This window comes from Argopecten irradians, chromosome 2, assembly GCF_041381155.1.
Source record: "Argopecten irradians isolate NY chromosome 2, Ai_NY, whole genome shotgun sequence".
Lineage (NCBI taxonomy): Eukaryota > Metazoa > Mollusca > Bivalvia > Pectinida > Pectinidae > Argopecten > Argopecten irradians.
This window is the reverse complement of record NC_091135.1, coordinates 15333035-15360453: the sequence shown is the minus strand read 5'-3', so window position 1 is coordinate 15360453 and position 27419 is coordinate 15333035. Positions and strand designations below refer to the sequence as shown.

General features: G+C 32.9%; 1 protein-coding gene across 1 annotated transcript in view; it reads left to right on the top strand.

Annotated features, from left to right (window-relative positions):
* LOC138316459 (mucin-2-like) overlaps window positions 1–23837 on the top strand; it is a 52839-nt gene extending 29002 nt beyond the window's left edge. The window contains exons 39-61 of the mRNA XM_069258153.1: window positions 615–1012; window positions 1603–1780; window positions 2118–2168; window positions 3600–3997; window positions 4613–4790; window positions 5126–5176; window positions 6610–7007; window positions 7624–7801; window positions 8136–8186; window positions 9618–10015; window positions 10632–10809; window positions 11147–11197; window positions 12630–13027; window positions 13618–13795; window positions 14134–14184; window positions 15617–16014; window positions 16605–16782; window positions 17121–17171; window positions 18602–18999; window positions 19615–19792; window positions 20350–21170; window positions 22653–22772; window positions 22978–23837. Coding sequence (XP_069114254.1) covers window positions 615–1012; window positions 1603–1780; window positions 2118–2168; window positions 3600–3997; window positions 4613–4790; window positions 5126–5176; window positions 6610–7007; window positions 7624–7801; window positions 8136–8186; window positions 9618–10015; window positions 10632–10809; window positions 11147–11197; window positions 12630–13027; window positions 13618–13795; window positions 14134–14184; window positions 15617–16014; window positions 16605–16782; window positions 17121–17171; window positions 18602–18999; window positions 19615–19792; window positions 20350–20444 — 4433 coding nt within the window. The 3' untranslated portion in view covers window positions 20445–21170; window positions 22653–22772; window positions 22978–23837. The remainder of the gene's footprint in view (window positions 1–614; window positions 1013–1602; window positions 1781–2117; window positions 2169–3599; window positions 3998–4612; window positions 4791–5125; window positions 5177–6609; window positions 7008–7623; window positions 7802–8135; window positions 8187–9617; window positions 10016–10631; window positions 10810–11146; window positions 11198–12629; window positions 13028–13617; window positions 13796–14133; window positions 14185–15616; window positions 16015–16604; window positions 16783–17120; window positions 17172–18601; window positions 19000–19614; window positions 19793–20349; window positions 21171–22652; window positions 22773–22977) is intronic.
* Window positions 23838–27419: the final 3582 nt, after the last annotated feature.

The window sequence follows — 27419 nt, the reverse complement described above, 5'->3', positions numbered from 1 at the left end:
GTGATATCACGAAATCATCACAATATGAAATGTCCCTTGTGTAGGCGCTTGTACTCTGCAGAATTGTTAGATTTCCACATTTTCCCCTACATTAAATTCGCTGCTTTATTTGATAAGCATTTACATCTAGAGGTTTAAAACTAAATTACTATTTAAAATAAGATGATTATTTTTGCTTACTATGTTTTACGGGACATGGTGTTTGACCGACGTTTAGTTTTTAGTAATATGATCCAAATCGCAACTTATCGATTGATTGATCATCTGGAGTAAAAACTTAAAAAGGGAAAACAACAGCAAATATTGCTCATATGATAAATAGAATCTGTTATTCGTATCCCTTCACAAAAAAACTTGCAAAGAGAAAAAAATGAAAAAATATAAAACAAATATCACAATCGCATATGAAGGGACACTCATGACATACCGTCTATATAAAGGAGATTGTGTGCTGAATAATTTTCTTATGTGAAAGACGTTTACTGACACTTAATATAAACCTGTTAGAGTAACAAAGAACAAACCGATAAATACATTTCATTTTTTGCAATTTTCCTTTCAATCATTTAAAAAAAGGAATAGGTGATTTTCAAGCAATTTTCTTTGCTTAACAGGGCTACCTACTACCAGCACACCAGTTAGCACAACGACCACAGAAATTCCCGCACCCTTCTGTCCAAAGGAAAATGTGATGAATGATACCGAAGTTACCGAATATTTGAGTGCGGTTCCAGTCGAAATCACTGTAGAATATAGTGAAGGAATTCCGGAAACTGTGCTTACAACGTTTGACGAAATTCCCGAGCTACCGTCACTTGTGGAGGATCCAAGTAAACCTGTGGCAAAGATTACAATCAAAGTGGACCTAACAGACGCAGAAGGCAATAAGCCTGCCATTTTGGAAGAACAACCAACTCCAGCAATCTTTGTTAACTATATCGCGCCAACAAATGAACCTAATCCAGAAGATGTTCTGACGGTCACCGTTACAAATGAGGAAGGAATTACAAAGGTAATAATCGTATAAAGGGACAGTGTTTTGATAGAGACAATAATGTAGAAAAAAATCTGAATTATATTGAAATCTTAACGACAATGTTTCAGGAATACAAATGGTATCATAACGCAACCAATGAAGACTCAGATATAGCCTTCTCTGAAATATTTCTTTCTCGAGATTATCCAGAAATTCTTTTCGACTGCTGCAGAGGGTCGTTTAATATTAAGGCAATATATATCCAGTCCAATTCCAAAACATTTTGAGACATATCCAATAAATAAACAATGATAAGTAGTGTAAGACCCAACAAATTTAAAACCAAGGTCTTAACATTAAGAAAGTATTACAGAAAAATAATTGAAGTATTATCATTTCGTTAGAAAAGATCTTATTCGTTGGAATTTTTCCAAACCATATTAATTTATGACATCATCAGTAATGTCTGATATCTAGATTTCTTCCTCATATCAATGTGTGTCAATATTTCAAGTATATTTGTCATTTATAGAACAGTATGCTAGTTGAAACACGTTACCGTATTCATAGCACAAGATTGAATATCTTCACAATAACATGAACATGCTATGTCATTGTCTCCAAAGCCTGTGGATGTGATCCTGATACCTGGCGTCGAAGACATACTACTATCATCGGTTGACGATATAGAAGATGTCACAAGTTTTACTATTGTCATCACACCGACCACATCATCGCAAACGACGACCTACCCAAGTGAACAGCCTAGCGAAGTTGGGACATTGGATGTGGATTTATGCCTAAGTAAGAATAGTATTCGCAATCATATATATGTGGAAATAGCTCGACATCGCTAAATTATTCCAATGAGAAACCTGTTTCAGTGCTCATTTTCTAAGTGATATTTCGTTATGAAAATTTGTTTTAACTGATCCCAAAGACATGAGATACATAAAGAACAACATGTGATTTTTTTTTTTGCGCATGTTTAGAAAATGTTTTCTTTAGCGTGTACTAGTAAATGATATAGTTTATTGTTTTGATTTCTGTTTTGATAGTATAGCATTTTGTATTGACATAGAGTCAGTATAAAGATTATTGAGTCGCAATGATTAGTCTTTTGCTATTTCTGAACCTATAGAACCAGTAACATCTACCACCGGGACGTCAACAACAGCTTCGACAACAACAGGTAATTAATTTTAGATAATAAACAATAGGATGTCGATCTAGTGTTAGTTTGATACCAACATGTTAAGACAATATCCATTGATGGATTATAACTTACGACAAAGAGATCAGTAGTGCTTGTTGATGAAAGTGAATTAATGTCAAATTGTATGATATGATAAACAATCTAATGTAATTGAGTATACGTCCTAGAAAAAGTAAAAAAGGACGACTTCATTTTCATAATATATTGAGTTTCATAATATGACTTCCGTGTTTTTCAACTCAACAAAGGTATTTTGTAAATTTTAATTATTACATATGTATAAAATAACCTATCTGCGTTGTGGTTGGTTGACTTCGATGAATGGTACGCATTTCTACGCATGGGAAACGATCTTCTTTTAACTGCGATTGTTTTTATACTACGAACAATGAATTACATTATGTAAACAATGATTCATGTCCCTGATAAAACTTCAATAATAGAAATCGTTAAATTTTTCAGATATTTAAATATTTTCATTGCATTATAAAAACGGAAAAGAATGATCTGTTATCTTTTAGAAATAAATGTGACACGTAACATCCTCAGAACATATCCAGACATCAAATAAATCTGAAGATTCATAAGGGCACGTAAAATAAGTACATAATCCCACCTTCTCGTGTCGGTTTGGCCATGATAACCGATGAAAGCATCTTTCGAATCTCTTAAATCAGTAAACAGTCAAACTATAGTAAAACCTAGCGGTGATAATACTTCATCCGATAGTCTTGCGTGACGACAACCGTAAATGACTGTTGAGGAAAATGTATTTGGGCCAAATGGCAATCTGTGATATCACGAAATCATCACAATATGAAATGTCCCTTGTGTAGGCGCTTGTACTCTGCAGAATTGTTAGATTTCCACATTTTCCCCTACATTAAATTCGCTGCTTTATTTGATAAGCATTTACATCTAGAGGTTTAAAACTAAATTACTATTTAAAATAAGATGATTATTTTTGCTTACTATGTTTTACGGGACATGGTATTTGACCGACGTTTAGTTTTTAGTAATATGATCCAAATCGCAACTTATCGATTGATTGATCATCTGGAGTAAAAACTTAAAAAGGGAAAACAACAGCAAATATTGCTCATATGATAAATAGAATCTGTTATTCGTATCCCTTCACAAAAAAACTCGCAAAGAGAAAAAAAATGAAAAAATATAAAACAAATATCACAATCGCATATGAAGGGACACTCATGACATACCGTCTATATAAAGGAGATTGTGTACTGAATAATTTTCTTATGTGAAAGACGTTTACTGACACTTAATATAAACCTGTTAGAGTAACAAAGAACAAACCGATAAATAAATTTCATTTTTTGCAATTTTCCTTTCAATCATTTAAAAAAAGGAATAGGTGATTTTCAAGCAATTTTCTTTGCTTAACAGGGCTACCTACTACCAGTACACCAGTTAGCACAACGACCACAGAAATTCCCGCACCCTTCTGTCCAAAGGAAAATGTGATGAATGATACCGAAGTTACCGAATATTTGAGTGCGGTTCCAGTCGAAATCACTGTAGAATATAGTGAAGGAATTCCGGAAACTGTGCTTACAACGTTTGACGAAATTCCCGAGCTACCGTCACTTGTGGAGGATCCAAGTAAACCTGTGGCAAAGATTACAATCAAAGTGGACCTAACAGACGCAGAAGGCAATAAGCCTGCCATTTTGGAAGAACAACCAACTCCAGCAATCTTTGTTAACTATATCGCGCCAACAAATGAACCTAATCCAGAAGATGTTCTGACGGTCACCGTTACAAATGAGGAAGGAATTACAAAGGTAATAATCGTATAAAGGGACAGTGTTTTGATAGAGACAATAATGTAGAAAAAAATCTGAATTATATTGAAATCTTAACGACAATGTTTCAGGAATACAAATGGTATCATAACGCAACCAATGAAGACTCAGATATAGCCTTCTCTGAAATATTTCTTTCTCGAGATTATCCAGAAATTCTTTTCGACTGCTGCAGAGGGTCGTTTAATATTAAGGCAATATATATCCAGTCCAATTCCAAAACATTTTGAGACATATCCAATAAATAAACAATGATAAGTAGTGTAAGACCCAACAAATTTAAAACCAAGGTCTTAACATTAAGAAAGTATTACAGAAAAATAATTGAAGTATTATCATTTCGTTAGAAAAGATCTTATTCGTTGGAATTTTTCCAAACCATATTAATTTATGACATCATCAGTAATGTCTGATATCTAGATTTCTTCCTCATATCAATGTGTGTCAATATTTCAAGTATATTTGTCATTTATAGAACAGTATGCTAGTTGATACGATTTTATGTAACCTCAAAATAAACACGTTACCGTATTCATAGCACAAGATTGAATATCTTCACAATAACATGAACATGCTATGTCATTGTCTCCAAAGCCTGTGGATGTGATCCTGATACCTGGCGTCGAAGACATACTACTATCATCGGTTGACGATATAGAAGATGTCACAAGTTTTACTATTGTCATCACACCGACCACATCATCGCAAACGACGACCTACCCAAGTGAACAGCCTAGCGAAGTTGGGACATTGGATGTGGATTTATGCCTAAGTAAGAATAGTATTCGCAATCATATATATGTGGTAATAGCTCGACATCGCTAAATTATTCCAATGAGAAACCTGTTTCAGTGCTCATTTTCTAAGTGATATTTCGTTATGAAAATTTGTTTTAACTGATCCCAAAGACATGAGATACATAAAGAACAACATGTGATTTTTTTTTGCGCATGTTTAGAAAATGTTTTCTTTAGCGTGTACTAGTAAATGATATAGTTTATTGTTTTGATTTCTGTTTTGATAGTATAGCATTTTGTATTGACATAGAGTCAGTATAAAGATTATTGAGTCGCAATGATTAGTCTTTTGCTATTTCTGAACCTATAGAACCAGTAACATCTACCACCGGGACGTCAACAACAGCTTCGACAACAACAGGTAATTAATTTTAGATAATAAACAATAGGATGTCGATCTAGTGTTAGTTTGATACCAACATGTTAAGACAATATCCATTGATGGATTATAACTTACGACAAAGAGATCAGTAGTGCTTGTTGATGAAAGTGAATTAATGTCAAATTGTATGATATGATAAACAATCTAATGTAATTGAGTATACGTCCTAGAAAAAGTAAAAAAGGACGACTTCATTTTCATAATATATTGAGTTTCATAATATGACTTCCGTGTTTTTCAACTCAACAAAGGTATTTTGTAAATTTTAATTATTACATATGTATAAAATAACCTATCTGCGTTGTGGTTGGTTGACTTCGATGAATGGTACGCATTTCTACGCATGGGAAACGATCTTCTTTTAACTGCGATTGTTTTTATACTACGAACAATGAATTACATTATGTAAACAATGATTCATGTCCCTGATAAAACTTCAATAATAGAAATCGTTAAATTTTTCAGATATTTAAATATTTTCATTGCATTATAAAAACGGAAAAGAATGATCTGTTATCTTTTAGAAATAAATGTGACACGTAACATCCTCAGAACATATCCAGACATCAAATAAATCTGAAGATTCATAAGGGCACGTAAAATAAGTACATAATCCCACCTTCTCGTGTCGGTTTGGCCATGATAACCGATGAAAGCATCTTTCGAATCTCTTAAATCAGTAAACAGTCAAACTATAGTAAAACCTAGCGGTGATAATACTTCATCCGATAGTCTTGCGTGACGACAACCGTAAATGACTTTTGAGGAAAATGTATTTGGGCCAAATGGCAATCTGTGATATCACGAAATCATCACAATATGAAATGTCCCTTGTGTAGGCGCTTGTACTCTGCAGAATTGTTAGATTTCCACATTTTCCCCTACATTAAATTCGCTGCTTTATTTGATAAGCATTTACATCTAGAGGTTTAAAACTAAATTACTATTTAAAATAAGATGATTATTTTTGCTTACTATGTTTTACGGGACATGGTATTTGACCGACGTTTAGTTTTTAGTAATATGATCCAAATCGCAACTTATCGATTGATTGATCATCTGGAGTAAAAACTTAAAAAGGGAAAACAACAGCAAATATTGCTCATATGATAAATAGAATCTGTTATTCGTATCCCTTCACAAAAAAACTCGCAAAGAGAAAAAAAAAATGAAAAAATATAAAACAAATATCACAATCGCATATGAAGCGACACTCATGACATACCGTCTATATAAAGGAGATTGTGTACTGAATAATTTTCTTATGTGAAAGACTTTTACTGACACTTAATATAAACCTGTTAGAGTAACAAAGAACAAACCGATAAATAAATTTCATTTTTTGCAATTTTCCTTTCAATCATTTTAAAAAAGGAATATGTGATTTTCAAGCAATTTTCTTTGCTTAACAGGGCTACCTACTACCAGTACACCAGTTAGCACAACGACCACAGAAATTCCCGCACCCTTCTGTCCAAAGGAAAATGTGATGAATGATACCGAAGTTACCGAATATTTGAGTGCGGTTCCAGTCGAAATCACTGTAGAATATAGTGAAGGAATTCCGGAAACTGTGCTTACAACGTTTGACGAAATTCCCGAGCTACCGTCACTTGTGGAGGATCCAAGTAAACCTGTGGCAAAGATTACAATCAAAGTGGACCTAACAGACGCAGAAGGCAATAAGCCTGCCATTTTGGAAGAACAACCAACTCCAGCAATCTTTGTTAACTATATCGCGCCAACAAATGAACCTAATCCAGAAGATGTTCTGACGGTCACCGTTACAAATGAGGAAGGAATTACAAAGGTAATAATCGTATAAAGGGACAGTGTTTTGATAGAGACAATAATGTAGAAAAAAATCTGAATTATATTGAAATCTTAACGACAATGTTTCAGGAATACAAATGGTATCATAACGCAACCAATGAAGACTCAGATATAGCCTTCTCTGAAATATTTCTTTCTCGAGATTATCCAGAAATTCTTTTCGATTGCTGCAGAGGGTCGTTTAATATTAAGGCAATATATATCCAGTCCAATTCCAAAACATTTTGAGACATATCCAATAAATAAACAATGATAAGTAGTGTAAGACCCAACAAATTTAAAACCAAGGTCTTAACATTAAGAAAGTATTACAGAAAAATAATTGAAGTATTATCATTTCGTTAGAAAAGATCTTATTCGTTGGAATTTTTTCCAAACCATATTAATTTATGACATCATCAGTAATGTCTGATATCTAGATTTCTTCCTCATATCAATGTGTGTCAATATTTCAAGTATATTTGTCATTTATAGAACAGTATGCTAGTTGATACGATTTTATGTAACCTCAAAATAAACACGTTACCGTATTCATAGCACAAGATTGAATATCTTCACAATAACATGAACATGCTATGTCATTGTCTCCAAAGCCTGTGGATGTGATCCTGATACCTGGCGTCGAAGACATACTACTATCATCGGTTGACGATATAGAAGATGTCACAAGTTTTACTATTGTCATCACACCGACCACATCATCGCAAACGACGACCTACCCAAGTGAACAGCCTAGCGAAGTTGGGACATTGGATGTGGATTTATGCCTAAGTAAGAATAGTATTCGCAATCATATATATGTGGTAATAGCTCGACATCGCTAAATTATTCCAATGAGAAACCTGTTTCAGTGCTCATTTTCTAAGTGTTATTTCGTTATGAAAATTTGTTTTAACTGATCCCAAAGACATGAGATACATAAAGAACAACATGTGATTTTTTTTGCGCATGTTTAGAAAATGTTTTCTTTAGGGTGTACTAGTAAATGATATAGTTTATTGTTTTGATTTCTGTTTTGATAGTATAGCATTTTGTATTGACATAGAGTCAGTATAAAGATTATTGAGTCGCAATGATTAGTCTTTTGCTATTTCTGAACCTATAGAACCAGTAACATCTACCACCGGGACGTCAACAACAGCTTCGACAACAACAGGTAATTAATTTTAGATAATAAACAGTAGGATGTCGATCTAATGTTAGTTTGATACCAACATGTTAAGACAATATCCATTGATGGATTATAACTTACGACAAAGAGATCAGTAGTGCTTGTTGATGAAAGTGAATTAATGTCAAATTGTATGATATGATAAACAATCTAATGTAATTGAGTATACGTCCCAGAAAAGGTAAAAAAGGACGACTTCATTTTCATAATGTATTGAGTTTCATAATATGACTTCCGTGTTTTTCAAATCAACAAAGGTATTTTGTAAATTTTAATTATTACATATGTATAAAATAACCTATCTGCGTTGTGGTTGGTTGACTTCGATGAATGGTACGCATTTCTACGCATGGGAAACGATCTTCTTTTAACTGCGATTGTTTTTATACTACGAACAATGAATTACATTATGTAAACAATGATTCATGTCCCTGATAAAACTTCAATAATAGAAATCGTTAAATTTTTCAGATATTTAAATATTTTCATTGCATTATAAAAACGGAAAAGAATGATCTGTTATCTTTTAGAAATAAATGTGACACGTAACATCCTCAGAACATATCCAGACATCAAATAAATCTGAAGATTCATAAGGGCACGTAAAATAAGTACATAATCCCACCTTCTCGTGTCGGTTTGGCCATGATAACCGATGAAAGCATCTTTCGAATCTCTTAAATCAGTAAACAGTCAAACTATAGTAAAACCTAGCGGTGATAATACTTCATCCGATAGTCTTGCGTGACGACAACCGTAAATGACTGTTGAGGAAAATGTATTTGGGCCAAATGGCAATCTGTGATATCACGAAATCATCACAATATGAAATGTCCCTTGTGTAGGCGCTTGTACTCTGCAGAATTGTTAGATTTCCACATTTTCCCCTACATTAAATTCGCTGCTTTATTTGATAAGCATTTACATCTAGAGGTTTAAAACTAAATTACTATTTAAAATAAGATGATTATTTTTGCTTACTATGTTTTACGGGACATGGTATTTGACCGACGTTTAGTTTTTAGTAATATGATCCAAATCGCAACTTATCGATTGATTGATCATCTGGAGTAAAAACTTAAAAAGGGAAAACAACAGCAAATATTGCTCATATGATAAATAGAATCTGTTATTCGTATCCCTTCACAAAAAAACTCGCAAAGAGAAAAAAAAAAAAAAAATATAAAACAAATATCACAATCGCATATGAAGGGACACTCATGACATACCGTCTATATAAAGGAGATTGTGTACTGAATAATTTTCTTATGTGAAAGACTTTTACTGACACTTAATATAAACCTGTTAGAGTAACAAAGAACAAACCGATAAATAAATTTCATTTTTTGCAATTTTCCTTTCAATCATTTTAAAAAAGGAATATGTGATTTTCAAGCAATTTTCTTTGCTTAACAGGGCTACCTACTACCAGTACACCAGTTAGCACAACGACCACAGAAATTCCCGCACCCTTCTGTCCAAAGGAAAATGTGATGAATGATACCGAAGTTACCGAATATTTGAGTGCGGTTCCAGTCGAAATCACTGTAGAATATAGTGAAGGAATTCCGGAAACTGTGCTTACAACGTTTGACGAAATTCCCGAGCTACCGTCACTTGTGGAGGATCCAAGTAAACCTGTGGCAAAGATTACAATCAAAGTGGACCTAACAGACGCAGAAGGCAATAAGCCTGCCATTTTGGAAGAACAACCAACTCCAGCAATCTTTGTTAACTATATCGCGCCAACAAATGAACCTAATCCAGAAGATGTTCTGACGGTCACCGTTACAAATGAGGAAGGAATTACAAAGGTAATAATCGTATAAAGGGACAGTGTTTTGATAGAGACAATAATGTAGAAACAAATCTGAATTATATTGAAATCTTAACGACAATGTTTCAGGAATACAAATGGTATCATAACGCAACCAATGAAGACTCAGATATAGCCTTCTCTGAAATATTTCTTTCTCGAGATTATCCAGAAATTCTTTTCGATTGCTGCAGAGGGTCGTTTAATATTAAGGCAATATATATCCAGTCCAATTCCAGAACATTTTGAGACATATCCAATAAATAAACAATGATAAGTAGTGTAAGACCCAACAAATTTAAAACCAAGGTCTTAACATTAAGAAAGTATTACAGAAAAATAATTGAAGTATTATCATTTCGTTAGAAAAGATCTTATTCGTTGGAATTTTTTCCAAACCATATTAATTTATGACATCATAAGTAATGTCTGATATCTAGATTTCTTCCTCATATCAATGTGTGTCAATATTTCAAGTATATTTGTCATTTATAGAACAGTATGCTAGTTGATACGATTTAATGTAACCTCAAAATAAACACGTTACCGTATTCATAGCACAAGATTGAATATCTTCACAATAACATGAACATGCTATGTCATTGTCTCCAAAGCCTGTGGATGTGATCCTGATACCTGGCGTCGAAGACATACTACTATCATCGGTTGACGATATAGAAGATGTCACAAGTTTTACTATTGTCATCACACCGACCACATCATCGCAAACGACGACCTACCCAAGTGAACAGCCTAGCGAAGTTGGGACATTGGATGTGGATTTATGCCTAAGTAAAAATAGTATTCGCAATCATATATATGTGGTAATAGCTCGACATCGCTAAATTATTCCAATGAGAAACCTGTTTCAGTGCTCATTTTCTAAGTGATATTTCGTTATGAAAATTTGTTTTAACTGATCCCAAAGACATGAGATACATAAAGAACAACATGTGATTTTTTTTTGCGCGCATGTTTAGAAAATGTTTTCTTTAGGGTGTACTAGTAAATGATATAGTTTATTGTTTTGATTTCTGTTTTGATAGTATAGCATTTTGTATTGACATAGAGTCAGTATAAAGATTATTGAGTCGCAATGATTAGTCTTTTGCTATTTCTGAACCTATAGAACCAGTAACATCTACCACCGGGACGTCAACAACAGCTTCGACAACAACAGGTAATTAATTTTAGATAATAAACAGTAGGATGTCGATCTAATGTTAGTTTGATACCAACATGTTAAGACAATATCCATTGATGGATTATAACTTACGACAAAGAGATCAGTAGTGCTTGTTGATGAAAGTGAATTAATGTCAAATTGTATGATATGATAAACAATCTAATGTAATTGAGTATACGTCCCAGAAAAGGTAAAAAAGGACGACTTCATTTTCATAATGTATTGAGTTTCATAATATGACTTCCGTGTTTTTCAAATCAACAAAGGTATTTTGTAAATTTTAATTATTACATATGTATAAAATAACCTATCTGCGTTGTGGTTGGTTGACTTCGATGAATGGTACGCATTTCTACGCATGGGAAACGATCTTCTTTTAACTGCGATTGTTTTTATACTACGAACAATGAATTACATTATGTAAACAATGATTCATGTCCCTGATAAAACTTCAATAATAGAAATCGTTAAATTTTTCAGATATTTAAATATTTTCATTGCATTATAAAAACGGAAAAGAATGATCTGTTATCTTTTAGAAATAAATGTGACACGTAACATCCTCAGAACATATCCAGACATCAAATAAATCTGAAGATTCATAAGGGCACGTAAGATAAGTACATAATCCCACCTTCTCGTGTCGGTTTGGCCATGATAACCGATGAAAGCATCTTTCGAATCTCTTAATCAGTAAACAGTCAAACTATAGTAAAACCTAGCGGTGATAATACTTCATCCGATAGTCTTGCGTGACGACAACCGTAAATGACTGTTGAGGAAAATGTATTTGGGCCAAATGGCAATCTGTGATATCACGAAATCATCACAATATGAAATGTCCCTTGTGTAGGCGCTTGTACTCTGCAGAATTGTTAGATTTCCACATTTTCCCCTACATTAAATTCGCTGCTTTATTTGATAAGCATTTACATCTAGAGGTTTAAAACTAAATTACTATTTAAAATAAGATGATTATTTTTGCTTACTATGTTTTACGGGACATGGTATTTGACCGACGTTTAGTTTTTAGTAATATGATCCAAATCGCAACTTATCGATTGATTGATCATCTGGAGTAAAAACTTAAAAAGGGAAAACAACAGCAAATATTGCTCATATGATAAATAGAATCTGTTATTCGTATCCCTTCACAAAAAAACTCGCAAAGAGAAAAAAAAAATGAAAAAATATAAAACAAATATCACAATCGCATATGAAGCGACACTCATGACATACCGTCTATATAAAGGAGATTGTGTACTGAATAATTTTCTTATGTGAAAGACTTTTACTGACACTTAATATAAACCTGTTAGAGTAACAAAGAACAAACCGATAAATAAATTTCATTTTTTGCAATTTTCCTTTCAATCATTTTAAAAAAGGAATATGTGATTTTCAAGCAATTTTCTTTGCTTAACAGGGCTACCTACTACCAGTACACCAGTTAGCACAACGACCACAGAAATTCCCGCACCCTTCTGTCCAAAGGAAAATGTGATGAATGATACCGAAGTTACCGAATATTTGAGTGCGGTTCCAGTCGAAATCACTGTAGAATATAGTGAAGGAATTCCGGAAACTGTGCTTACAACGTTTGACGAAATTCCCGAGCTACCGTCACTTGTGGAGGATCCAAGTAAACCTGTGGCAAAGATTACAATCAAAGTGGACCTAACAGACGCAGAAGGCAATAAGCCTGCCATTTTGGAAGAACAACCAACTCCAGCAATCTTTGTTAACTATATCGCGCCAACAAATGAACCTAATCCAGAAGATGTTCTGACGGTCACCGTTACAAATGAGGAAGGAATTACAAAGGTAATAATCGTATAAAGGGACAGTGTTTTGATAGAGACAATAATGTAGAAAAAAATCTGAATTATATTGAAATCTTAACGACAATGTTTCAGGAATACAAATGGTATCATAACGCAACCAATGAAGACTCAGATATAGCCTTCTCTGAAATATTTCTTTCTCGAGATTATCCAGAAATTCTTTTCGATTGCTGCAGAGGGTCGTTTAATATTAAGGCAATATATATTCAGTCCAATTCCAAAACATTTTGAGACATATCCAATAAATAAACAATGATAAGTAGTGTAAGACCCAACAAATTTAAAATCAAGGTCTTAACATTAGGAAAGCATTACAGAAAAATAATTGAAGTATTATCATTTCGTTAGAAAAGATCTTATTCGTTGGAATTTTTCCAAACCATATTAATTTATGACATCATCAGTAATGTCTGATATCTAGATTTCTTCCTCATATCAATGTGTGTCAATATTTCAAGTATATTTGTCATTTATAGAACAGTATGCTAGTTGAAACACTTTACCGTATTCATAGCACAAGATTGAATATCTTCACAATAACATGAACATGCTATGTCATTGTCTCCAAAGCCTGTGGATGTGATCCTGATACCTGGCGTCGAAGACATACTACTATCATCGGTTGACGATATAGAAGATGTCACAAGTTTTACTATTGTCATCACACCGACCACATCATCGCAAACGACGACCTACCCAAGTGAACAGCCTAGCGAAGTTGGGACATTGGATGTGGATTTATGCCTAAGTAAAAATAGTATTCGCAATCATATATATGTGGTAATAGCTCGACATCGCTAAATTATTCCAATGAGAAACCTGTTTCAGTGCTCATTTTCTAAGTGATATTTCGTTATGAAAATTTGTTTTAACTGATCCCAAAGACATGAGATACATAAAGAACAACATGTGATTTTTTTTGTTTGCGCATGTTTAGAAAATGTTTTCTTTAGGGTGTACTAGTAAATGATATAGTTTATTGTTTTGATTTCTGTTTTGATAGTATAGCATTTTGTATTGACATAGAGTCAGTATAAAGATTATTGAGTCGCAATGATTAGTCTTTTGCTATTTCTGAACCTATAGAACCAGTAACATCTACCACCGGGACGTCAACAACAGCTTCGACAACAACAGGTAATTAATTTTAGATAATAAACAACAGGATGTCGATCTAGTGTTAGTTTGATACCAACATGTTAAGACAATATCCATTGATGGATTATAACTTACGACAAAGAGATCAGTAGTGGTTGTTGATGAAAGTGAATTAATGTCAAATTGTATGATATGATAAACAATCTAATGTAATTGAGTATACGTCCCAGAAAAAGTAAAAAAGGACGACTTCATTTTCATAATGTATTGAGTTTCATAATATGACTTCCGTGTTTTTCAACTCAACAAAAGCATTTTGTAAATTTTAATTATTACATATGTATAAAATAACCTATCTGCGTTGTGGTTTGTTGACTTCGATGAATGGTACGCATTTCTAAGCATGGGAAACGATCTTCTTTTAACTGCGATTGTTTTTATACTACGAACAATGAATTACATTATGTAAACAATGATTCATGTCCCTGATAAAACTTCAATAATAGAAATCGTTAATTTTTTCAGATATTTAAATATTTTCATTGCATTATAAAAAACGGAAAAGAATGATCTGTTATCTTTTAGAAATAAATGTGACACGTAACATCCTCAGAACATATCCAGACATCAAATAAATCTGAAGATTCATAAGGGCACGTAAGATAAGTACATAATCCCACCTTCTCGTGTCGGTTTGGCCATGATAACCGATGAAAGCATCTTTCGAATCTCTTAAATCAGTAAACAGTCAAACTATAGTAAAACCTAGCGGTGATTATACTTCATCCGATAGTGTTGAGTGACGACAACCGTAAATGAATGTTGAGGAAAATGTATTTGGGCCAAATGGCAATCTGTGATATCACGAAATCATCACAATATGAAATGTCCCTTGTGTAGGCGCTTGTACTCTGCAGAATTGTTAGATTTCCACATTTTCCCCTACATTAAATTCGCTGCTTTATTTGATAAGCATTTACATCTAGAGGTTTAAAACTAAATTACTATTTAAAATAAGATGATTATTTTTGCTTACTATGTTTTACGGGACATGGTATTTGACCGACGTTTAGTTTTTAGTAATATGATCCAAATCGCAACTTATCGATTGATTGATCATCTGGAGTAAAAACTTAAAAAGGGAAAACAACAGCAAATATTGCTCATATGATAAATAGAATCTGTTATTCGTATCCCTTCACAAAAAAACTCGCAGAGAGAAAAAAAATGAAAAAATATAAAACAAATATCACAATCGCATATGAAGGGACACTCATGACATACCGTCTATATAAAGGAGATTGTGTACTGAATAATTTTCTTATGTGAAAGACGTTTACTGACACTTAATATAAACCTGTTAGAGTAACAAAGAACAAACCGATAAATAAATTTCATTTTTTGCAATTTTCCTTTCAATCATTTAAAAAAAGGAATAGGTGATTTTCAAGCAATTTTCTTTGCTTAACAGGGCTACCTACTACCAGTACACCAGTTAGCACAACGACCACAGAAATTCCCGCACCCTTCTGTCCAAAGGAAAATGTGATGAATGATACCGAAGTTACCGAATATTTGAGTGCGGTTCCAGTCGAAATCACTGTAGAATATAGTGAAGGAATTCCGGAAACTGTGCTTACAACGTTTGACGAAATTCCCGAGCTACCGTCACTTGTGGAGGATCCAAGTAAACCTGTGGCAAAGATTACAATCAAAGTGGACCTAACAGACGCAGAAGGCAATAAGCCTGCCATTTTGGAAGAACAACCAACTCCAGCAATCTTTGTTAACTATATCGCCCCAATAAATGAACCTAATCCAGAAGATGTTCTGACGGTCACCGTTACAAATGAGGAAGGAATTACAAAGGTAATAATCGTATAAAGGGACAGTGTTTTGATAGAGACAATAATGTAGAAAAAAATCTGAATTATATTGAAATCTTAACGACAATGTTTCAGGAATACAAATGGTATCATAACGCAACCAATGAAGACTCAGATATAGCCTTCTCTGAAATATTTCTTTCTCGAGATTATCCAGAAATTCTTTTCGATTGCTGCAGAGGGTCGTTTAATATTAAGGCAATATATATCCAGTCCAATTCCAAAACATTTTGAGACATATCCAATAAATAAACAATGATAAGTAGTGTAAGACCCAACAAATTTAAAACCAAGATCTTAACATTAAGAAAGTATTACAGAAAAATAATTGAAGTATTATCATTTCGTTAGAAAAGATCTTATTCGTTGGAATTTTTTCAAACCATATTAATTTATGACATCATCAGTAATGTCTGATATCTAGATTTCTTCCTCATATCAATGTGTGTCAATATTTCAAGTATATTTGTCATTTATAGAACAGTATGCTAGTTGAAACACTTTACCGTATTCATAGCACAAGATTGAATATCTTCACAATAACATGAACATGCTATGTCATTGTCTCCAAAGCCTGTGGATGTGATCCTGATACCTGGCGTCGAAGACATACTACTATCATCGGTTGACGATATAGAAGATGTCACAAGTTTTACTATTGTCATCACACCGACCACATCATCGCAAACGACGACCTACCCAAGTGAACAGCCTAGCGAAGTTGGGACATTGGATGTGGATTTATGCCTAAGTAAAAATAGTATTCGCAATCATATATATGTGGTAATAGCTCGACATCGCTAAATTATTCCAATGAGAAACCTGTTTCAGTGCTCATTTTCTAAGTGATATTTCGTTATGAAAATTTGTTTTAACTGATCCCAAAGACATGAGATACATAAAGAACAACATGTGATTTTTTTTGTTTGCGCATGTTTAGAAAATGTTTTCTTTAGGGTGTACTAGTAAATGATATAGTTTATTGTTTTGATTTCTGTTTTGATAGTATAGCATTTTGTATTGACATAGAGTCAGTATAAAAATTATTGAGTCGCAATGATTAGTCTTTTGCTATTTCTGAACCTATAGAACCAGTAACATCTACCACCGGGACGTCAACAACAGCTTCGACAACAACAGGTAATTAATTTTAGATAATAAACAACAGGATGTCGATCTAGTGTTAGTTTGATACCAACATGTTAAGACAATATCCATTGATGGATTATAACTTACGACAAAGAGATCAGTAGTGGTTGTTGATGAAAGTGAATTAATGTCAAATTGTATGATATGATAAACAATCTAATGTAATTGAGTATACGTCCCAGAAAAAGTAAAAAAGGACGACTTCATTTTCATAATGTATTGAGTTTCATAATATGACTTCCGTGTTTTTCAACTCAACAAAAGCATTTTGTAAATTTTAATTATTACATATGTATAAAATAACCTATCTGCGTTGTGGTTTGTTGACTTCGATGAATGGTACGCATTTCTAAGCATGGGAAACGATCTTCTTTTAACTGCGATTGTTTTTATACTACGAACAATGAATTACATTATGTAAACAATGATTCATGTCCCTGATAAAACTTCAATAATAGAAATCGTTAATTTTTTCAGATATTTAAATATTTTCATTGCATTATAAAAACGGAAAAGAATGATCTGTTATCTTTTAGAAATAAATGTGACACGTAACATCCTCAGAACATATCCAGACATCAAATAAATCTGAAGATTCATAAGGGCACGTAAGATAAGTACATAATCCCACCTTCTCGTGTCGGTTTGGCCATGATAACCGATGAAAGCATCTTTCGAATCTCTTAAATCAGTAAACAGTCAAACTATAGTAAAACCTAGCGGTGATTATACTTCATCCGATAGTGTTGAGTGACGACAACCGTAAATGAATGTTGAGGAAAATGTATTTGGGCCAAATGGCAATCTGTGATATCACGAAATCATCACAATATGAAATGTCCCTTGTGTAGGCGCTTGTACTCTGCAGAATTGTTAGATTTCCACATTTTCCCCTACATTAAATTCGCTGCTTTATTTGATAAGCATTTACATCTAGAGGTTTAAAACTAAATTACTATTTAAAATAAGATGATTATTTTTGCTTACTATGTTTTACGGGACATGGTATTTGACCGACGTTTAGTTTTTAGTAATATGATCCAAATCGCAACTTATCGATTGATTGATCATCTGGAGTAAAAACTTAAAAAGGGAAAACAACAGCAAATATTGCTCATATGATAAATAGAATCTGTTATTCGTATCCCTTCACAAAAAAACTCGCAGAGAGAAAAAAATGAAAAAATATAAAACAAATATCACAATCGCATATGAAGGGACACTCATGACATACCGTCTATATAAAGGAGATTGTGTACTGAATAATTTTCTTATGTGAAAGACGTTTACTGACACTTAATATAAACCTGTTAGAGTAACAAAGAACAAACCGATAAATACATTTCATTTTTTGCAATTTTCCTTTCAATCATTTAGAAAAAGGAATAGGTGATTTTCAAGCAATTTTCTTTGCTTAACAGGGCTACCTACTACCAGTACACCAGTTAGCACAACGACCACAGAAATTCCCGCACCCTTCTGTCCAAAGGAAAATGTGATGAATGATACCGAAGTTACCGAATATTTGAGTGCGGTTCCAGTCGAAATCACTGTAGAATATAGTGAAGGAATTCCGGAAACTGTGCTTACAACGTTTGACGAAATTCCCGAGCTACCGTCACTTGTGGAGGATCCAAGTAAACCTGTGGCAAAGATTACAATCAAAGTGGACCTAACAGACGCAGAAGGCAATAAGCCTGCCATTTTGGAAGAACAACCAACTCCAGCAATCTTTGTTAACTATATCGCGCCAACAAATGAACCTAATCCAGAAGATGTTCTGACGGTCACCGTTACAAATGAGGAAGGAATTACAAAGGTAATAATCGTATAAAGGGACAGTGTTTTGATAGAGACAATAATGTAGAAAAAAATCTGAATTATATTGAAATCTTAACGACAATGTTTCAGGAATACAAATGGTATCATAACGCAACCAATGAAGACTCAGATATAGCCTTCTCTGAAATATTTCTTTCTCGAGATTATCCAGAAATTCTTTTCGATTGCTGCAGAGGGTCGTTTAATATTAAGGCAATATATATCCAGTCCAATTCCAAAACATTTTGAGACATATCCAATAAATAAACAATGATAAGTAGTGTAAGACCCAACAAATTTAAAACCAAGGTCTTAACATTAAGAAAGTATTACAGAAAAATAATTGAAGTATTATCATTTCGTTAGAAAAGATCTTATTCGTTGGAATTTTTTCAAACCATATTAATTTATGACATCATCAGTAATGTCTGATATCTAGATTTCTTCCTCATATCAATGTGTGTCAATATTTCAAGTATATTTGTCATTTATAGAACAGTATGCTAGTTGATACGATTTTATGTAACCTCAAAATAAACACGTTACCGTATTCATAGCACAAGATTGAATATCTTCACAATAACATGAACATGCTATGTCATTGTCTCCAAAGCCTGTGGATGTGATCCTGATACCTGGCGTCGAAGACATACTACTATCATCGGTTGACGATATAGAAGATGTCACAAGTTTTACTATTGTCATCACACCGACCACATCATCGCAAACGACGACCTACCCAAGTGAACAGCCTAGCGAAGTTGGGACATTGGATGTGGATTTATGCTTTAGTAAGTATTTAGCTGAAATAATCATTAAAGTCCAAATTGTTCCCGATGTTTCGAAAAAAAATTGTTTGTTCCATTAATACCTCTGTTTTAAGAAGCACTTAATAAGATATGGTACCATTAGAAAGACATAAAGAAGCACTTAATAAGATATCGTACCATTGGAAAGGCATAATAGCTTAAATGTTATCATTCAATTGTCAATTATATTCACTCACCAATGCATCTCCAAAGATATTTGGTATATACATACCTCGAATATATCATCTGGCAATCAATTTCGGTTCGTAGATGTGCTTTTCTCCCCAAACCTGTTTTGAAATTCGTATTTAATAACAGTTGTAAAGTTAGCAGCTATTTTGGATAATATTACTACTGAAAAATGTAATGTTCCAATGATTCTGTAAAGCGACTTTAATTTATTTATCGAATTCAGTATGAAATTCTCATTTTGTACTTTATACATTATATGTGATAACGGAAAAGTAAAAAATAACATAGTTATTTTATACAAAAATTTAATGCTAATGTTGTGCTAACACACCATCGTTATATTTCAGAACCTGTTACAACCACCAGTTTGTCTACACAACCAACCACAGGTATGTCAATATTGGAAAATAAAATAAATTCTTACATGTTTTATTGCAGGTGAAAAAGTGATAAGGATTGATTTCGCATTCATTCGGTCCATATAAATGAAACAAAAAGCATATTTTTCAATGCGAGGTTTTATTAGGCCATTTAGAATAAAAAATATCCTGATAAAGGCAAACGATATGCGTTGATCTATCCTTACATGGAATAACTTTTATTTGTTACACTAAAATCGAATTAATGGTGAATTTCTTATTTGTATTAAAAATCCCTTTGGGACCAATTATTTTCAATAAGAACAGGTTTCGTGTGGTAGCCAAAGGAAGCTGGTGTATGTAAGGAGGATATGATGAGGATTTGCACGTCCTAATATACCGACGGTAAGTATGTTAAAGGCCCAATAATTGACTGATTTCTCTTCATATCATAAGTTTTATAACGCACAGCCTGTTGGAATCCGACGCTTATACGAAGAAGCAAGGGACCCATGTGGTTATCAGCGACTAAAATTAGGTAAGTATGTGGTGAGTATAGTATGACATAGAATTTGCATTTATCAACCGTATATACAAATTGCAATTATAAGTTAATATTTCATTATGAGTCTCGTACCTAGATTAGGTTATTATAAACATACTCGAGAATATAATTTGATATACCCATATCGACAAAATTTAACAGATTTGTTTTCAGTTTTTCAGCCATATATTTTCTTATGAGATGTGATGGAGAGAGACACAAAATCCAGTGTAACCTAACAGATAATGAACGATTGAAAAGAATGGTTTGTATATTTCTATATCACTATTTTCATTCAGTCTGGTTATATGTAGGTTGTTTTGCAAATAATAAGCAAATCCATTACAAATTATTAAGCATGTTTTAAAGCGAATGTTAAAGCATATCTAATTCATTTTGCATCTTTTAATGTTTTATCGTTAAATGTGTCTCTCATATATATTCTTCCTAATTTTTGAGATACAATATCCATTTAAGGCTATTATTCATCATTTTAGTTTTATATCATTGCATAAAAGAAATAATATGGATAAATACGACTCTATCAGTTAAGCTGTTATTATGATTTCATAATTCATAATAATATTGCATTATACAAACATAGCATTTTGATGAGGTCGGAGGTCGATATATCGACCAAAGAAAAAATATTGACAGAGGACGTAGTCCGAGGTCGATATTTTTTTTGTGGTCAAAATAACCATGTAATGACCGAAATCAAAATGCTATAATTGTTTTATACCTTTCTGGATTTTTTACATTTTGAAATGAGTGTGAAACTAAATGAGCATCGCATTGAAAATTCTGCTTCGTGATGACAGTTACAATCCTATGATTTTGTAACAAGTTTAATTCAAAAGCAACATATGAAAACAGTATCAGTTGATGCACTTCAAGCTTTTGATATATGAACCCGGTGCATGCGTGTTTGTAAATTGCATAAATGTACATGTACATGAACTCCATTATATATGTAGCTCCATGTCTAATTAAAGACACAGTCAATTAAATGTATAGTTTGTTCTTCGTTGAAATAATACACTTCAACGTCAAACATATATTAACAGATTCAGATTGACATTAAGATACATTATCTTATGCTTAGTACTCAGTTGCGTAAAGTAAAAATCGTAAACATACAGTAAGATTAGCCTAGGCCTAATGTTGGATGTAGCCTAGGTGGAATTTTTAAAATAAATATCAAACGTATTCATTATTCACTGGCTCCAGACGCTTAATGAATGTTATTCGATTATTTCCTACTCTCTACCGTATTTATATTGAAACTTTAAAAACTTAAACTGTAGTCATCAGCTGGAAGTCATCATCATCTTTGTTAGAAACCGAAACAATCAACGTCGTCTGTCACATTTTGGGGTTACGCTTCAAACTCAGGTCATCAAAACGTTTGTTTCAAAGCGCCAGGAACACGAAGCGTTTTGGCAACGTAGCCGATAACGTTATCTTAAAATAACCGTGCAATATACTTTTTCTATAAACTACTTCCGGAAAAATCGTGCACTATAGTTTTTTTATCGGTGATCACGTGGCGTGTTGTTTACCAATGAGTAGTGATAAAAAATCCAGAAAAATAATAAATATGTGTATATATTAATGAATTTGATCATTAGAAGACAATATTATTTGGTTCCTTAAGACCATATTCTATAAGTAATTGTCTAAATTATAATAACCAGGTCCATCTTTGCCCTCTATATTTACGACGATGTTTAACATTATCACTCAGATATCGCCTTAAATAATGGACGGATACACAAGGAGACGATTGACCCGGTTTGACAGATGCCTGATGTGATATTGAACTCATACGGTCGAGTCAACCACACAGTATCATCCTAAAAACAAGGTATATATACATGTACAATAGTCGTCAATTTTCCAAAATTCTATTCCCTTCTCTTTTCGAAATCCAAAATTATTTTTAAGGTATAAAAAGTGTGAATCATATTTCGTGATATTTTCTCGTTTATTTACAGCATATGCATGTGTTTTTATCATGGATAAAAGGCAAAAACGTATTCATGAGAATGACAGTACTTATTAATGTTTAGGTGGCCTGACATATATCCCGGAGGAACTGGAATGACCAGGAGTCGTCGAACAGGAAAACGTTTTGCTGCTTCATACGACTACACGCTTCACAAGGACGATTCTATAACTAGTGGAAACCTGGATTGATTGGCTGAACAGAACTATAATACACTTTAAAAGAGTTTTAACAATTAAACTTTAAATCACTTGCGGAAATTCCGTTGTGAGAAGGAAGCCAACTTTTATTCGCGGCTATTAAGTCTTACTATTTAATTTTATAAACAACTGGACAAGATTACAAGTCCGTATTTAATTTTTAATAGAATTGAAAATCACAACAAAAGGTGTGTATAATTTATATGGATCGCAAAATTCGTGAAAGTAAATTCCATGCGAAGGAAAGTTTTCATCAAAATTGAAATTACTATTTCCGCTTCACTTGTAAATCTTCGATGCATTTATGGTAGTTAATGTTTTCCAGAGGTATCGCATCGAAGAGGAAATAATATTTCAGTTTTTATAATATCGGTTTATGATTTTTATATCAGATGCTTTTGATTTTCTCAAAAGCATCCAATTTAAAAATTAGACAATATTATCAAAAAAATGATTTATTATTTCCTCTCCAATGCGATTTTATAGACGATTGTATAAACATTTCTTGATGTTGAGTATAAATGTATGTGAAATATATTGAAATGTCGTGAAATATATAGATAGATAAGTGTGGGTGTGAGATGTCGGCCGACTTGTGTGGGTGAGATGTTATGGGTATGTGTAGAAGAGGTTGTTAAATGAAATTACATAAATGTGATTGTTTATGAAATGTGATAAACTCCTATTTTTTGTAATGGTAATTAAATACATTTTGTGAAAATACCTTTTTGCATTTTTGAATATTTTGATATTATCAACACAAACTAAAAAAACAAAATCAAATGAAATATGAAATATTTCAATGACTGTCAATACAATCATCAAAGTAAGATTATTGAAAGCAGATGAACGGGGAAACTATCGCGGAGTAACTGAAGTGTCTAACTATCTCCATTAGTATTTGTCAGGAGACCTTTGTAGGATATTTGAAGTTCATGAACCTTTTCTGAATAGAGCGAACACTGTCAGCAGATAATTCGCATTCAAATAAGATGATATTTTATTTTTGTGACCAGATGAATGGTTCAAGGTTTAAGGTAAAAACAATCAAAACTGGCTTTGGTTGCCGCCACTTGGAGTTTAAAAGTAAATCACATTGCAATTCCTTTATTTCAGCAGCAAATGCGCTATCAATATGTGTCAAATATACACGTATAGCAGGAAACCTCATACTACTTTAAATAGATGGTTTGTCTGTTCTCTTCTCACCTTGTTTAACTATATGGAAAATTGGAAAACATATCTAGGCCAAGGTCATGTCAAGGTTTATAACAACGACAACATATCTAGGTCAAGGTGAAGTCAAGGTGGAGTCAAGGTTTCTAATACGGGCAAACATATCTGGGTTAACATGGCTTAATGTTTCTAACACCAACACACATATCTAGGTCAAGGTGGAGTCAAGGTTTCTAATACAGACACATATCTAGGTCAAAGGGAGCCAGCCAAGGTTTCAAACACTGGCATACATATGTAACAGATTGCATAATATTACAGCCATAATTACTATTTACACTAGGGAACCTTGTTTACCTAGTCTTACACTCAATCATTCGAGCTAAAGAGAAGATATATCTAGCCTAGTCAAAATATAAATTACGGCTCGTCTTCACCAAGGTTACATATTGAGGTCAACGCAAGACGGGATCAAGGTTTCTATATTACTTGTTTGATAATTAAGCGAGGTTTACGATTACTGCCCTGGTGGATGGTGTGTAAGTAAAAAAATGTGAAGACACCAAAACAACAAATGCATTATAAATTTTCAATATAATCTATGTACATACTTCTGGAGTAATCCTTCAGTGACAAAGCACGTTCTGCAGCAGATCTGTTTAATTCATTTAGAAAATAATATCTTTTGTTATCATACTATATAGTTTGTTCTGTATCAATTGTTATTCCACTTCACTATAGATTAGTCTGGAGTTATTGGTAACAAGTTACCTTTACAAGCTCATTCAAATGTCTAATGTAGATGCCGTAACAGCAAGAGCATGTGGAAAAAGTAAAATTTCGATTTTGAAAATATAAAATACATAAAACACTTCATGTAAACTTACAGTAGGTATTAGGTAAAACAAAATATGAGTATCTTATCATATAGGTATAGGATAAACTACGAGTTGATGTAGAATAGGCAAGAGAAATCGCACATTAGTTGTACGCAGTGGATGACGTCACACATTTTTTTCTTTCAATATTTGATCTGTATATCAGTTTTTAATCTATAAATTGAGTCTACCTATTGATAATAAATTATATAATACATTTCCAAAAATGTCCATCGAGGACGACCACTGGTCATTGATTAAGCGACCCTTTTATACGAAATGTTCGATTTGGTGTTTTCTGGTATATCTGAAAAGGAAATGAAAACATATCCAAGAAATTCACAGAACAAGAAAAACCTTAGCTACCTCTAAACTCACCGAAATAAAACATTTAAAACATACCGGATGTTAGAACATGACATATCAGTGTAGTGCGTCATGGATATGACTTTTGGATATCTTTAAAATAAGAAAAAGTCGCTAAGATAATTATTACTACAAACTCCATACAGGGTATTTATATATGTGTTGGTAAACTGAGCAGCACGTGGGAGTTTATCGACTCCTAAAGAAGAGTACATGAATACATGAAGTATTTATATCGGATTTATATGAACATACTCTTACTATTCGTTAACAGCCATAGCTGGTAGGAACGTATAATTCAAGAGTAAATATGGGAATAGTACTTGAAAACCAACTAGAACAAACACACGTGGATTTTGTATTGCAGGGGAAGTTACAGTGTACATTCAGCCCCTCAAAAAAACTTCTATCGAAAAAGGCAATACAAATTCTGAATATTGACAAGATTGTCTTTAAATAATATGTGTGATGTTTAAGATACATTTTCGTTATAAAAAATACATTTTTTCAAAGTAAGTTATCCGGTCAAGGTAAAAATTGCTGTGTGAATTTGCGACCCCCATTTTGGTCCTATTTTTACTGCAATTGTACTGAGCAAGCTTATCTTAAAGATCCCACAGAAACTGCCCAAAGCCCAATTTTCAAAAAACTTCGCATATTGAAAGTACTACTAGTTGTCCCTTTAAAATCACACTACTTTTCCCATTCGTGATTTTAAAACATGCTAAAATAGGCCACCATTTGGTAAATATTTTACAGTTTTTACTCATAAATCATTTTAGTAAATCCTATTTTTTGCATATCAGTCTTTTTCCTTTGAAATTTAAACGGAAAATGAACGCTTTTTGGGAAAACCGAAAAATGAAATATTGCTTTTGTTATCTCATTGGACTCAATTAAAGGTTGTGTCCACAATTTAAACCTGCATAAAAACTATTTTCAGGACATTTTCTGTCTATGCTTTAACAGAATACTGTTTTGTTGATAAACCTAGTTATACATTTCAATTTTAAAAGATTCCAGAGTCCGATTTAAGTGAAAATTAGCGTATAGTAATAAATTTGGATGCTAAACATAATGTAACACTTTCGAAATTATTGGTTGTATGTTTACAAAATAGAGGCCTCTGATTGGTTGTATGGTTACAAAATAGAGGCCTCTGATTGGTTGTATGGTTACAAAATAGAGGCCTCTGATTGGTTGTATGGTTACAAAATAGAGGCCTCTGATTGGTTGTATGGTTACAAAATAGAGGCCTCTGATTGGTTGTATGGTTACAAAATAGAGGCCTCTGATTGGTTGTATGGTTACAAAATAGAGGCCTCTGATTGGTTGTATGGTTACAAAATAGAGGCCTCTGTTTGGCTGTTATTTAGATAATGTCGGATTGAAATAAAAAAAATTGGTACAAGGGATTATGAAGTAGGCTGATTAACATGGTAACACTTCCGAAATGTTTGGTTTTCGTGGTAACAAAATAGGCCACTCTCAATGGTTGAAACTCAGATAGTTTAGATATGAGTGAAAATTGGTGATTGGTCAAAATTAAGATTCTAGCCTTTGCGGTGTTAGTATTCATTTTAGTTTAAACATATTTTATTTGAAAATCAAATGTAATTCTGTTCCGCTCTTTCATCATTTTAATTCATTTTCAAATGCAAATTCAGTTTCTATCTGCATAAAGGATAATCTTCATTTGTCAATTTGAGTTGCTGACGAAAAAACATTTTTTTATGATTTGTTTCGTGAAAGAGCATATCTATTTGTTGGTAAATTTTGTACTGTTATGGAACATGCAAGAATAAAAATGCACCAATTTTATCGTACTTATGTAAGTTAAAATTATATAACTAATTGTTGTTTTACTATGGTAGATGAGGTCTATT